The sequence below is a fragment of the Polypterus senegalus genome, chromosome 4 (assembly GCF_016835505.1).
Source record: "Polypterus senegalus isolate Bchr_013 chromosome 4, ASM1683550v1, whole genome shotgun sequence".
Taxonomy (NCBI): Eukaryota; Metazoa; Chordata; class Cladistia; order Polypteriformes; family Polypteridae; genus Polypterus; species Polypterus senegalus.
The window spans coordinates 31,131,220-31,147,557 of NC_053157.1; the positions used below are offsets into that span (position 1 = coordinate 31,131,220).

Below are 16,338 nucleotides of genomic sequence, written 5' to 3' on the forward strand. Positions count from 1 at the left end.
AGAGAAAAAAGGCAGCAAAGGGGCAAGTAGAGACTCCGTTCCGTAGGAGCCGGGCGCCCGCTCCTTAGCTCCAACCTGAGCACCTCTTTAGATCAATGGATTCACAGATCCAAGTCCCAGTGCTAGCGGACAGCTCCCGTAACAAGTGAATCTCCCGGTCTTCTCCTCCTCCTCCTCTTTTCCTTTAGCATATGCATTTTTTCCTCGCTTGCCTGGAACGTTTCAATAAAGATGGAGCAAACAAACATTTGACTCGGCTTGCGTTGGTCTTTGACTTTTTTCATTGGGAAAATTATTCTTTTTTGATTTGCTTTGAATTTGTGGGCTATTGTTTTTCTCTTTTTTCAATTTTTGATTGTCTTCGTCTCCCTCACGATGTTCCTCTTTTAAATTAAACTTCACTACTTAAAAAGGGACAGCACGGCGGAGCGTGGAGTTTATGTCTGTGGGACAGAAGCGTTTCATTTGAGTCATGGAGAATACTCTTGGATATATTGGTCTGAAAAAGCTATTTTTTCTAGTACTTTGGCTAACCAATTTGAAAAGTGATGCTGCAGCAAGTGGTAAGTTAATTTTCCTCGTTTGAAATCCTATCAATGACGACAGCCCATAACGTGCTAAATAACTAATGATTTACCCATGTATGATTTCTGTGCATTCACTAATATCACTGGTTGTGGTGGTAATGTCTGCAGTCCGCCTTGCACGGTTTGAGAAGGATTTATTCTCGTCGTGAGAATTGCTATTAGTGGTTGAGCTATAAACTATATATATGTGCATATATAAAAACTCATATCAACGTAAACTCAAGAATTTTTAACCTGAATTGTAGTTCCCTTCTTTTCTCTGCATTTGATATTTTTAAATAAGAATTGATTCCCAGTTTACACTAAGAGGGCATATTTTACATTTTGCAAATTTTGCTTTTCAGGTAAGTCGACATATCGGAGCATGGGCTGCCGGGTGTTGTATTGTGTCGCATTTGTCATAAATAAATCAATTACCGTATACGTCTGTGGGGGACTTCTTAATACTAGGATATGGATTCATATCGGGATATATTCCCATTTGATTCAATCCTTGCTGTTGGGGACACCGCCTGCAACCCTAATTTAAAGACCAATTAATTCGCAAGCCGTAAGAGACAAACACACATGTCACATTACTGTGTTATACATACGCTTGTATGTGGTTTTATAAGGGATGTTCAGTCGAATAGCATATTATTGCCAGTTAGATGCTTTCAAGGAGGTGGGCATGTCTTTAGGTCATCGGCTGTGCCTGATCATTCCGGCTTTACACATCTTAGGTGCGAATGTAATGAATTCGTGTTTATTATTTTTATTTTGCATTGGAGTGTTTGAATGCCGTCAATTAATTGATAAATACACACTGTGGTCTCCACTAGAACCGCATAGCCTTCCGTTTCCATTTGAATTAATTAACATGATGCTGCTGTTTAAGACGATTCATTTTATTAGTCTTTTTATTGAAAAAAATGTTAAATTCATGTGATGCATACAACAAAAGTGAAATTGCTCACGCAAGGAAGGTCTCTTTCCACCGCCTCTTGGACGACTGAGCTGGAAGACCAAGAGTTCGAATTTTTTAGGATCGCTAGGGGTCACAACCCTCCAGAATCAGTGGGGCTGCTGAGCGTATTGTTTCAACCGTTGAAAAAAACCTAGCTTGAACAGTTTGTGGATTAATCAATCAACACTTCAGCAAGCATTTTGGTATAAGTAGTATGATTTGGTTTTCCCTCTTTTAAGTCGAAACGGCCTTATAAGACACCTTCGGCTGCTTACGTTCAGTTGTGTGCAAATCGATACCCAAACCTAGCATTTTAGTTTCGCGCTTGCAGTAGAGCCCTCCTGTATTTTAAAGTCACAGCTCTACTTTCCATTAGCAACATGGAAGCACGCGCCTTTTGGTTCTTTAGATTTTTCTGATATTTGGGTTTGTTTCTGACCGCTTATCTGAGGATTTGTTCGGTAAGTCGCGCACTGCCCCGCTATTAGTATTCTCCACGAGTGGCAGCGCAGAGAGATAATAAAGCGCAGCAGATGAATACTTTACTTTAACATCCAATTGCCGACGGTTCGCCAAGATAAAACGTTTGAAAATTAGATTGCGGTGCACTTTAACGACACATCGGATCCGCTGCCCTTCTTTTACCTCTTAGAATTTAAAACTCCCGTCAGTTGTTTTAAAGAATATCCTTTTTGTAACAGGTATTCAAACATGTGCCGAATAAAGTTTTTTGTTTTTAGTTAGATTTTAATATTCGTAATGATTATATTCGATCGTTAGCTTACCCCGTTGTTACTGAGAATACACACACACACACACACACACACACACATATATATATATATATATATATATATATATATATATATATATATATATATATATATATATATATATATATATATATATATAATTTACTTTAATTGTGCATTTGACTCTAATTTTAGGCATAAACTACACCATCGTGAGATTTTTTTCGTACTGTCCAAACAATTATTCGCATTTTCTGTATCCCATCTTTGTCCGCATATTCGTTGCGTTGAAATGTTTACATGTAGCGTCATCTATAGAGAAAAACTGAATATAATCGGAGAATTAAAATAAATGAGAGGAGGTTTACACAGATCGGGACTGCAAAAAGCGTTTTAGAGCCCTGATTTTGGCGATTTCATTTTGTAAAGCACGATAAAGCCTTCTCTCTCGCTCTCTCTTTCTCTCTCTCTCTCTCTGTCTCTCTCAGGAGGCTGTGGTGTGGTGCGGGCAGACCCTCTCAGCCGGAGTGGTGCAGTATAAATCAATGCCCTGTCACTGCATCCATTTTAAACTTATTACCAAAGCTCCAGGGCTGCCAGCTGTGTGGAGCATGCAAAACGGACTGTTGGTGTGAATTCCGACCTTTGAAAGAGCAACCCGGCTTGCCTGGGAGTAATTGGTGCCTTTGTTTTGTGTGTGGATTTTCCTGCGTTTTGCTTAGTTTAAGGGGTTGCTTCCGAGTTTATTATTATTATTACATATACAGTAGTTTCCGATTTCTCACCGTCGACTGCTACCCCATCAGTGGTGATCTTAAGTCCCTAAGCCCACTGCTACTTACGGAATGTGCACTTTCTACACCTGCCCCATCCCAAAGAAGGCTTGAATGGGTGAACTGAACATCCTTTTTAAAATAATGTTAGGTTCAGTTGAGTTTAATAAAATGAGGTTGTCCTCAAATCAGGTGTTCTGAAGTCCAGTTGGATCCTATAGAGGTGAGAATTTTTAAAATGATTCCAGCTTGGTCACCTCTAGGTGTACAGTATTTAGATATACTGCAAGATTGTAAGAGAAGTTTTGAGAACAGTAGCAAATTCAACGTATTTAACCTAACAGTTCCAAGATCTGAAAGTCACAAAAGTTCTAAAGTACAACACATTGTGGCTCATGGTTTAGTTTGTGATGCAGTAATTCCCAACAGTAGAGTGCAGGTGCCATGGCCAGCAGCTATACCACTGCTCTGAAGAACAGGTACTCCACCTGAAGCTATGCATGTTTGGGTCTGGCCAATACTTGGATGGGAGACCAATAAGCAAAAGCTTGGTTTGTTGCTGGAAGAGGTGTTGCTGATCCATCAGGGTTTTTTACCTTGTGGTGTGTGCATGTATCCCAATGCTCAAGTGCAGTGATGCTGTGAAAATTGTTCACCATGGCCTGGTCATTTTTGCCCTCTAACCATCCCGTCTTTCTCAATCCATCACCACCTAACAACTAATGTGTGACGAGTGTGCTGAAGCAAGAATACCTACTGTCGCATCATCCAGGTGGATGCTACTTATTGGTGGTGGTTGAAGGGGTTCCACGCTATCAATGTAAATAGCATTGAGTAGGTTAGAAAAGTGCTATATAAATGTAATTAATTATTGAAGTTTATCCATTACCAGCATGTGTTCCTGTGCTTTTACTGAAGAACTCATTACCAGCTAGCATTTCAAATCAAACACTTTACTATTAACAAGCATTGAAATGCCCTGTATTAATGAACTCATAGAAAGTTACACTTTTTTTATAGGACACATTCCATTCTTTGAAACTACTCATTTCAATGCAGCACCGTATGAGCCTGACATGTACTACACAGGTCCAAGGTGGGATCCAGCCACAGATGGGGCAATGATACATCTTAGAGCAAGCCTACACACTCACAAATAAAAAAAAAAAAAGAGAGAAAACTTTAGAGTTGCCAGGCACATGAAGATAAGTTAGAATCCTCACAGAAAACCCACACACTCAAAGAGAACATGCAGAATGTTCCTGAAACCACTCCATCTGGGAATGAAACTGGTGAGCAAATGCCAGAGGCCTCAGTGGCACTTTTTGTTTCTTCATGTTGGTGACAGATCCTTCTGTTTATTAAATTTCCTTCCCTCTTTCAAGGTAGTCCGAGCCTTTCCTGGAGCCATAGAGACGTGAGGCACATCAATCTGCACAATAGGGCAGTAACATTCAATAAATAAAGTTAATAGAAAGCTTAGTTATTAAAGCACTGTCAGATCACTGGAAACAAATTGTTTGTAACAAGTCAAAGTATTATAAAATGTTCTGTATAAATATACCTGAAGTATATATTAAAATAAGTAAAATGAAATATAATTTCCTGAAATGCCTGCAGCCATGAGCATCTATCGTTTCTCAGACAAATTTCTAATGTGATAGGTAGTGTCTATTTCTATCTATTCCGCACCTGTTCAGAACAAAGCTACTCAGTCATTGCTTTTTTATTGAATAGTACAGATAGTTCATGCTTTTCTGGGACCAACAAGAATTTGTAATAAACCATAGTGAGTCAAATTTAGCTGTGAGCAGTGAACGTGGCAGGCCAGTTTTGGTCTTGTGACTGTAAGAGGTGCCAAAGAAGACTTGAGAAGAACTGTGTTGAGGCTCTGACTTTCTACGGCCTTGGGCCCTACACTTTGGGACTACTTATGAACTCTGTTGTTTTAAGTATCATCTTGTATGTTCCACTTAATTATACAAGTTACAAGTATTATGAAGTCCTCTCTTTGTTTGTAGCCAATAAAGTGACAATTCTCTTTGTATCTTGATTCAGTTTTCTAACTGGACAGCATATAGTGCTGTTAACAGTCTTTCCTGAACAATCAGGTTTCAATATCAGCCTGATACGCAGTACTTTTCTACACACCATTTTTTTGTGCAGAATGTATCAGCTCTTTTCAGAGGAAACAGATAGAGAAGAAATGAAATGAACTGATTATTTATGAAGACATGAATCTATTCAGAACAAGCAGTCCTGCTGGATTCTTTCTGTCTGAGCATATTTAGGTTTTGAGAAGGTTCATTGGAGCAGCATGTGCTGTTTAAATCGAATATCAGTTCCAGATATTAATGGGGTGTGCAGCCACAGGTTAATGGTAGAGTATTCAACATATATCAATAGTTCATGAGGTTAAAATTTTAAACTTTAAAAATTGCAAAGACACTTCATATTTATTAATTTTCCGCCCTTCACCAGGAGTAGTTTAGTGTTTCTGGTATCAATTACATCCACAGATTTTCAGTCACATTGCACATTTTATATAATAACCATATAATCTATAGTCTACCATATAAGTTTCTAATGTGATGTGTTAGTTTTTTTTCTGTATTCACTATCTGTTAAAATCAGAACCGGTCAATCATTGTTTTGCCTTGAATGGTACAAACAGTATTGCTCCTGTTAAATCAATGCTTAATTTTAGACAGTATTTGTAAGCAGTGGTACCACTTGTAAGAGCTGTGTTGGTTGTTAAACACTTAAAATAATAGTTCTTTGCTGGCACTTTATAATTCTTTACTGGGCCTTGTGGTTTCTTGCAGCACTATTGCTTGACAAAGCATCATTTCATTCTGGAAAGGGTTAGTTTTTGTGTTGCAATTACTTAGTACGTTTTCTTTAATTTTTCTACTTAAGCTGGCACTTAAGTCTTCAATCTGCCTCAAGAATGATTTAAATGATGAAGAGGTAGGGGAAGTGATGGTGAAGGTGGTAGGGAATGAGAACAGCGCCCATATGCATGTGGTGCACGGCTTCCCTGCTGCGCTCCCGAGAGTTGATTCTACAATAAAATAAAATAAAAATAAAAAGAGTAATAAAAATGGTCACCCCAAAAGTGGATAGTAGATGTCACGTTGTATATGTGTACCAAATTTCAAGTCAATAGGTGAAACGGTTTGCGAGCTACAGGTGATTTAAAATCCTGGACAGACAAATGAACAGCCACGGTAGCGTATTTGATAAGAAGATGAGGAGCCTAATACGGATCTAAATAAATAAAGGTTCTTTCTGGAAACTTCATGTGGATGGACCTTTTGGGAACCAAAAGTGGTTCCTTTATGGCATTGCTCTAAAGAACCACACTGGTAGCTTTTTTTTTTTTTAAATGTGTACTGTATAATATTTTATAATCCTGTTACATTCCAAGCAGACATATTTATAATTTGTTGTAGTTTCTTTTAGAGATGATATGTCTGGTAAAGTACTCTAAATTGCTTTAGAATCTTGAGATTTTGTTTGTTGTGAAATGTACCAAAGGAATTAAAGACTGGTTTTCTAGAAGTGTTGATACAACTTCAACATGGTTTGGAACATATGTGCTAGGAAGTCACATAAGTTGCACAATGCATTGTGGTTTTTCCTGGGATTCTACTAAATCCATTTACCTTAACTTAACCAGTGTCTTGTTATAAATCAGAAATGCTTATTTTAGAAAACTACAGATGAAGGCAAGGATGTAATTTCTATGTTGATAACATTCCTATAACACATTTGAAACTTGTTACAAATAGATTAAAACCATAGATGAAATGGATGACGTTATTTTGGTTTTTTTTGGAGGCGGATTTATAGGGCAGTGGATATGTGGTGATTCTTCTTCACAGGTGAAGAACCCCAAGCTTGTTCTACATGGATTTATTTATTTATTTAAACAGTGTAAAACTGTGATTATTTTAATGATTGCAATTGGAAATATATAATAATAGTATAGTGGTTCTGAGGTTAATTCTGCTGCCTCAGAGATGACACAGAAGCTTGGGTTCTAATCCAGCTCTTGATCACCCTTAACGAAAATGAAATAGATTGCAATATACTGTACCTGAATAATGTGTATATTTTGCAATGTAATATAAAATATATGTAGATCAATGTATATTTTTAAGGTTATATCTGAAATATAATACAACATAATGTACATTTATCTTAATATATTGTAACAAACATATTTCCAAGTGCATTGTGTATGTTCTGAAAGATCATTTATGGCTCAGGCTTCCCACTAACTCACTATCACTTCATTAAGCAGGTAGACGTGTCAGCATATATGGGCTGCAATGCATTCCATGGTCAAACATGTACTATAATCTCAATATTTTCTGATATATTTAAGAAAAATCATTGTAAAAGTTACAATATTAGCAATTATTTAAATGTGTAATTTTTCAAAATTTACAATTAATTAAATGTGTAATTTTTCAATATTAGATTCTAGAGATTAATATATTTACTAGATATTCTAACTGGAAATAAATCGAGAAAATTAGAGCACCTGTTATGCAGATTTTTATTAGTGGAAAGTTAATAACTGTACAATGTGGCATATATTAAAATACATTGAAATATCTGTATACTTTAAAAATGTATAATATACAGTATGATAGCTAGAATTTAAAGCATGTTTAAAATATTTTATAACTAGGGGCTTCGCTCCCTGTTCGCTTCGCGCCAACCGCTCCCACCCACGCCAGTGCTATGTGCCGTTGTGAAGAGGGGGGCTGAAAATGCCAGAGGAGACTGGGCGGTCTCATGGTCTGGAATCCCTACAGATTTTATTTTTTCTCCAGCCGTCTGGAGTTTTTTTGTTTTTCTGTCCCCCCTGGCCATTGAACCTTACTCTTATTCGATGTTAATTAATGTTGATTTATTTTGTTTTCTTATTGTGTCTTTTATTTTTCTATTCTTTATTATGTAAAGCACTTTGAGCTACTGTTTTGTATGAAAATGTGCTATATAAATAAATGTTGTTGTTGTTGTTGTTGAAAACATCCCAAGGATATGCGGTCACTCCTCCAAACCCCCTATTAAAAGGTGTTACAATGGGAAACAAATAACCGTTGTTTTTTTTTTACCTCCTCTTTGCTCAATCAACTGTTGGCTTGCTGCTGCTGCCATGCTGCATGATCTGCATTTTGTGCGGCGCTTCGAACATTTAAAAGCCTGTACAGCAGCTGTTTTCCTTTGTCTCACTGCCTTGTCTCTCTTCTCCTCCAGACATCCTCAAACACTATTCGATCTCTTTTCGCTGTTCTATTATTTCACAGAGTAATATTTTACGTTTGTTTGCGCTAATGCGATCTTTACTCACTTTTTTGAGACTTTCCAATTTTCCTACTTCCATTATCTCTAACCTGTTCTGAATGTGTATCACGGGACTTGCTTCCAAAGGTTGTAAGTATGACATAACTTGAACGTCGCGCGGGATGTGAAAGTGTCTCTCTGTCTCTCTTCCAAAGATCATGTCTCGTCACAGGAAAAAAGTCTCAAGATTTTTTTAATAATAGTGTGCTTAATATTTTTAATATGTGTGCTTTACAAAATATTGATCCTGCAATATGTGTTTTTATATTTTAGATAAATTTAAATACATTGCACTATACAAAAATGACAATAATTTACATATTTGACAGTATATTTCTGTGTAATGCAATCTATTTTAATGTATTTACCTTGAAATTATGTTGCAGCATGTTTTAAAATATATTCATATTGGTAGTGATATATGTAAAAAATATTTTACATTTATTTAATCTTTTTAAGGGTATAGTTCATGTGAGGTCTGTATGTTCTGTATGTACCAAAGAATTAAATGCAGTTAGGTCAATTCTTAGTTCCAAATTGTGTGTGTATGTGTGTGCATGTATACATGCTTGAGTCGAGTCAATTTAATTTTATATAATGTAGCTTACTGAGTGCAGGCCTAGAGCGCTGCACCAAGTTTGCAGCTACAACTTACATGAGATATTTCACAAAACACTTCATGCACACACAGAAATATACAGATTAGGTTTAACATACAGTAAAGCAGATTGATTTCAAATTGATTAACCCAAAGAGGGAATGTAAATAACTTAATTTTATAGTTGAGATATGGCCGGCTTACAAATGAGGAGAGGAAGATACAAACTCCAATCAGCATCATTCTTGGAGAAAATAATATTCTCTTTGGATTCCATGGTGAATTATAATAGAACACAGTTCTATAAATGTAGACAGTTGACTGCTCACTCCCTCTTGAGCATTCCAGGATATTATAATATTATGGAAGTAAGCCCTGTGATGGAATGGTGCTGTGTCAAGGATGTTGTCCAACCATATTCTCAGTGAAGTCTGGAGAAGCTCTGCCTCTACACAAATCTGAATTCGATTTTTCAGATTCAAACATATTAATTTATGTACGTTCATATGTCTTGAGAAACTGATGTTATGTTTGTTAAGAAGGAGAAAAAATGGCTACAGCTGATGTTTGTTCTGTTACTGCAGTGACATCATGCCTACAGAGACTTTATTTTGCTTTTGATGCACCTTCTAATCAGTCTTGTATATAGTGTAATTTGCTTTGTAAATGTCTTTGGATAAAGGAATCTGCTAAATAAATAATAATCATAAGTAATAATTTATGCTGCTTTTACATATTATGAGAATTTGTGTAGTTGCCATCTGTGATGTCACCCATTCCTACTTAGTGCTATTCATGTGCCTTTCTGGTTGAAATTTTGGGAGAAATGCAAGCTCTTGTTGATTTACTGCTTGATTTGCATAAAATGTAATTACACATTCGATCTATTTTCTGGTGAAAATAAAACTCGGAGGAAAAGTGTTAAATGAGAATCTTAATGCAACATAAACAAAAAATGTCATCTCTAGCAGAGCTTGTTTGTCTCTTCTTTTATTTTATTGAAATGAAGTGAGTGGTTTGCATGTTACGACTTAACAAATCTGTGCAAGTTATCCCCCTGTTGTCTGAATGGAAGAATTTTCACTAATGAGACTTTCATTTCCACACTGAATACCTGTTTTGAAGTCACCCTAGACAAGTTGACTGCTTGTTGTAGTGGCCAGTCCTAATTTAACAGTCAGCAGATCACTCACCTGTCAGTCTCCCCGGTGCCACAGAATCCCAGCCAATATATTTGGGAGTTGGGGTCCTCTTAAGTCTCATTTCACAACAAATCTCCCCTAAAAGTTGCCAAAGGAGATGTGTGTTAAGGTCCTTACTGTGCACGTTCTACCACCTTGCCCTCCTACGCTTTGGGGCTACTTAAGAATGGTGTTTCAAATATTATCTTGTATTTTCCTCTTAATTATACATTTAAGAGTGATATTTACCTTAATTCTTTATTAAGGATGTGCCAGCAATGAAATCATGTTCAAGTTCTAAATGTTACAAAGGCCTTTCTTTGCTTGTAGCTAATAATGTGCCAATTTTCTTTATATCGTGATTCAATTTTTTGAAGGGACAACCTACAGCTTTTACAATCCTTCAAGAGTGATCAGGTTTAAGCATCTGCCTGATACCCAGTAATTTTCTTCACACAATTTTCGTGGAGAAACATTTTTACAGAAATGTTTCAGCTCTTTTCAGAAAAAAAAGATAAAGAAGAAAGGTAATGAGCTGATTATTGACCAAAATATTAATCTAATCAGAAATGCAGCCAACAAGCAGTCCTGTTGGATTCTTTTTGCCTGAACATATTTAGGTTTGGTGAAGCTTCATTAGAGCAGCATATGTTAGGTTAAATTGAATATCAGTTCCAGATATTTATGGGATTTTCAATCACAGACACTGTTATTTAACTCAACAAAAACACTTGCCTCAAAGCGAATGCATTTAGATTGACTCAAAGGAGGATAATGGTGGGCCATTCAAAGTATACTAATGGTTCGTGAGATTAAAATTTTAAGGTCTGTAAATGTCAAAAATGCTTAATGTCTACTAATTTTCTGCATTCTTCCAGCAGTAGTGTAGTGTTTCTGGTTTCAAAAGCAGTCACATTGCGAATATTGCAAATTAATAGGCGACTGATCCTTCAGAGGAGACACTCACATATCCACATCCACTCATGTTGAGTTGCAAATCAGACTAAATCCATTGCTTTTGAAGGAATTCAGTGTTCTGGAAGGAAACACTCAAGAACATGATATAAACTCTATACAGAGGGCACCTCAGATGAGGACTGAGTTGAGGTTTAGACAGCAACAATGGATCCTCTGCCTGCATCCCATCTGCTTCAAAAACAGCTAAGGCTCAAATAGAGGTTTTAGAGGGTGTCTGTGGTAAACGATAAGAAATAAAACTGAGTATAAAGGTTGAATTAGATTTGAAGGGGAATTTCAATAAAGCATGGGGCATGTTTTTTAGGTTAATTTGTGCTTAATACTGAAAGACCCTAAAAATCTAATTGATTTGATTAATAAGACTTGGTATTTTTTCACAGTAATACTTCCAGAAAATTCTTTTAAGAGTTCTGATATGTATATTGCAGCATGGTTAACACTTTAATGGCATAATTATTTTGGAAGAGTTCAGTGAAGAAGTGGCATCGTGTCCTCTCCCCACTTTGATGGCAACATTATTTTGGAAGTGGTTTGTGAAGAAGTGGCATTGTACCCTCTCCCCAGTTTTGATTTGTAGTATGGCTAAAAGTAGAATCATTTAAATTAGAACATATTTCATTTGTTGTTTACTTTCCATATCTTAGAATCCTAACATCCCAATGAACCATTGAGAACAAAGCTCTATACCATTTCAGCGTTGCCAGTGTCTCCTTCAGGAAACTGCAGTTGTGGATCTTTGAGGATGATAACATCTCAAATAGAACCTCTGGCTTTATCATCCCATGGTCAGTGATTAAAAGATTTGGCTCCTCAATCATCTGTGATGGTTGTTAAGTCATTCGATGTGAGTGTTCTTCTGTAGTCTAAAAGCATGCTGTGAAGGTAGACAGCTGTCATTAGTTTACACTTGTTTGTTTGAGAGTGATAGAGAATGTGTCTGTGAGAAGTGTTCCTTGTGATGGACTGATATTCTATCTGTGGTGTGATCCTGGTTCCCTGTGCCAAAACTGTGTAACATCCTCGCAAGCCAAAGACTTATTCAGAAAAGCAACTAGTCATGTGTTCCAAAAATGTCTATTTTTCAGCCTGGATACAAAGTTTAAATAACCTAGTATAAATAACCAACAAAATAAGCAATTCAGCTTCAGCAAAACCAAGAAATTGGTTAGTGACTTTTGCAGCACCAAGGAGCCTCTATGTCCGGTCACTATTCAAGAAATGGATCTAGAGGTGGTCCACTCCTACAAGCACTTGGGTGTCCACATCAGTGACAGGTTGGACTGGTCTCACAGTACAGATGAACTACAAAAGAAAGGGCAGATCATGCTCTTTATTCTTAGGAAACTGCATTAACGTGTTAGCCACATCCTGCACATCGTCTACAACTCTGTGTTGGCTGGTGCAGTTTTCTATGCTGTGGTGTGCTGGGCTGGTAACATAACATCAAGACAGGCCCACTGAATCAACAAGCTAATTAAATAGGCAGACTCATTTTTGGTATGCACTCTGGAACCCCTGGAGGTTGTAGCAAAAGAGAGAGCTAAAACAAAACTGTCTGCCATTATGAACAATGCTGCACATCCTTTCTCTGACACACTAACACTGAGGACTTTCAGCCAATGAATTATTTAGCAGAAGTGTGTCAAGAAACACTAGAGCAATATGTCTGCATAGTTTCCTTGCTGCAGCTGGGCCTGTTAAATTAGGTAAAATGTATTATTTTATTATTAAATTATTATTTATTGTTAATTTATTATTATTATTTTTATCAGAGGCTGCTTGGCATGCCAGGAGTCAATCACCAGGCTCTTTTGTCTTACTGATGTTGAGTTGCAGGTTGTTCTCCCTGCAACACAAGACAAAGTCCTACTCTGACTCATCTCCATTATTAGTGCAGCCTGTGATGGAGGAAGCATCTGAGAATTTCTGTAGGCGGCAAGCGCTACAATTGTACTGGAAGAAGACTTTTGTGTAAATGGTAAACAGGAAGGGAGACAGGATAGTCCTTCTGGTATGTGTTCAGACCCTGGTGTGTGTGTATGTACAGTATATATATTTATCTATTTATGTATTTATTTTTTTAAAGAGTTTCTGAAAAAAGGCAAATTTTCCTCTGCAGACAAATAAAGATCTATCTATCTATCTATCTATCTATCTATCTATCTATCTATCTATCTATCTATCTATCTATCTGACCATAAACTATATTCCTATTGATTGTTTTTGTCATTCTAAGGTGGTAGATGCATGCATTTAGTTAGTAACTTACAACTTAACTAAATTTCAAATGCTGGGAAGTGTGAGTTTTGGGTGAATGTCACACTGAGGCCATTGATACGCTGCTTAGTCTGTGAACCACCTGATGTGATGAAGCTCTTAAAAAGATGCAATTAGTCATCCCATTTCCACATATTACAATTGAAACTAAAAGAATGGAACACTTTAACAATGCATAAATTACATTCTGTGTATTAGCCAGTTCAGGGAGAAAAGGGGAATTGCTTATCCGATTTGATAATATGTTTACACCCAAGCTCAGCTTGAAAACCAGATATACATATGTGTGTTTTCTGAAAATATTGTAAAAATGTGTTTCTTAAGGAGAAGATGCTACACACCCATTGTTGGAATGTGAACAGTATTGGGGAGCTGGGTTATTAAAATTATACATTAACATTTTATTCCTCCTGTATAGTTTGGGAAATATAAAGTAAGCAGCGTTCAGGCACTTTGGTATTGAGACTTCCATGTTTGTGTGTTACGACAGGCATAGCAGCACTTCAAATATAATTTCTTTGATAGTTTTAAAAAGTCAAGGCTGAAAAATACCTTCATCAGAGACTTCTGTGCTTATGCTTGCTTTTATGGATTTCCTTTCTCATCACTAGCAATGCCTCAAAGAAAATTACCTTGTTGTATTATAAGCAAAGGCAGTGGTCTCCCTTTAAAAATATTGCATCAACCATGTGCTCAGAGAAAATCTTGTACTGGGGCCAAAGCGACCATTGATTGATACTCCACTTTAGTATTTTACCTTGTCCCAGGAAGGCAGGCACAAATTGTGTGGATTTATGAACTATACAGTGTATTTGTGCACAATGGGAAAGTCGTTGAAACAGAGTTTTAACTAGCATGTCATCTACACTGGGATGCTACAACAGAAAGAAAGGAATAGTTTTCTTATTCCTGTTTATAATACTATTTTCAATATTTAAAATACACTTTTAAACATCAACTCTATTACTGTATGTCTTTCTTTATTCTTTACCTAATAACAAGTTGTATAGGAAAGCCAACTGAATTATAATTATTAGCAATAGTGCCGTGAGCAATAATTCATATTATTTATTGTATAGTGGTTTATTAAATAAAGTAATTGGTCTTTAGTTATAGCCAGAATTGTTCCACAAGTTTTTAATTCTAATTATTTATAATGTTTTATTCAGAATTTCTCCTTCTTCTTGATTTTACCTAAATTACTAAACAATAAAAAGGTTTGGAGGTTAGTACTTCTGTGTTGATTTAGATGTTTCTCGTGTTGGCAACTGCTAAATAAGGCCAAATGTACAGTTTGTGAAAAAAGAACAAGTCCCGTGGACTCTGTATCAGTCCGTAATCACCTCTGATTATACCTTGGTGACCATAATACTATTATTATGACTACTACGACTGCTGATAATAATAATAATAATAATAATAATTACCAAATTTAGTCTGCTACAGGGCCATGGAAAGCTGGAGCCTAATCCCAGAAACGAGATAGGAGAAAACTTCCCAATTAGCGATAATGATAACAATGATGATACTCATGAAAGGCAGCATGGTCGTTCCTTCAGCACCTCATGAATCTGGAGTCGTGGGGTTGAATCCCACGCCCCTGGTCATTGTTCATGTGAAATCTGCATATTCTCCATGTGTCTGCACAGGTTTTCATTTCGGTAACCCACCCACATCCTCCAAGATGTGCATACCAGGTTAGAAAAGAAAATATGCCTGAGGTAGGCTGAGTGTAGTTCAGCGTGTACTTCCAGGACCCTGAAAGTGGATTAGGTGGTTTTGAGAATGCAGTATGTATTATATTATTATAATGTTAATAATAATAATGAATTGACTCCACCAATTTTTAGCACTGATTGTTTACAAAATTTGAGAAAATATCTTCACAGCAATTACTTCTAAAAAGCAAATTAAGTTGTTTTTTTCCATGCTGTTATGGTAGAAAATTGTAAACAGGCTTGATTTGTTTTAAGCAATGCTTAGTCCTAAAATGCTTTACTTGTCTTTTGGATACAGTAGAAATTCATCACTAACAGTAAGATGAAGGTTATTAACCTAGTAAAGAAAATTTGGGTCTGTGGTTTTAAATTGTTGTGCTGGCTTTTAAAAGTAGTGCAGTAGAACACTGCAAAAGGAATAAAATAAGTGTAAAAATAAGCATTGGTAGCTGAGTAAGGAAACAGTTCTGTCACATCACAGCTCTTTATCTTTGGATTGTAAACTTTCATTAAAACATCAGATTGCTGCAGAAGTTAGAGCTGATGAGCCAGAAGGTGTTGGGTCTTCTTGCAGCCAAACAGACATAAAAAAAGTACAAAAATGTTTATTGGCAAACATCTCTGTATTTTTCAAGTACAGCATCTGTCACATTGTCACTTGCTACAGAAGTGACACTTGAACTTGTGGATCAGAAATACCACACCAGTAGCTCTCTTGTAAAATTGGTGTCCCATCTGTTGTGGCCATTTAACAATTCATACTAATCCTAGAACAGTATTGGGGTTAGGGGGGTTTCAAATTCCTGATCTGGCCAAATACTGCATCTTCACTTTGTGACTTGTTACCTGTTTACAGACTGGCCAAAGCATTCAGACAAGTTAATGCTATGTTGTAGTGATGGTTGTGGTGAGCAGACATAATCTAAGAGCCTGATGTTTAGCACCCTCACTCATTCACTTAAGGTGTAGAGAATGTAGAGCTTTTAGTAAATAGAAATGGGTTACTATAAAGATTCAACTCTAAAGATACAAGTATAAAAATGCTTAATATATCGTATTTAATATTATGAAAGCCAATGTGATGACCAGGGTTTCATAGTGATGTTTAACAGAGTAAAGTGTTAGTTAAAGAGTTGGACTGTAAGCCTATTTTTTACAAAGGATCTT

The 16,338-nt window shown here is 36.5% G+C and overlaps 1 protein-coding gene across 3 annotated transcripts in view; it reads left to right on the plus strand.

The window, feature by feature from the left end:
- The first annotated feature begins 306 nt into the window (after positions 1–306).
- Positions 307–16,338, plus strand: part of dcc (DCC netrin 1 receptor) — an 842,366-nt gene continuing 826,334 nt past the window's right edge. For all 3 annotated transcript variants that reach the window (XM_039750409.1, XM_039750410.1, XM_039750411.1), the window contains exon 1: positions 307–563. In XM_039750409.1, coding sequence (XP_039606343.1) covers positions 473–563 — 91 coding nt within the window. In that variant the 5' untranslated portion in view covers positions 307–472. The remainder of the gene's footprint in view (positions 564–16,338) is intronic.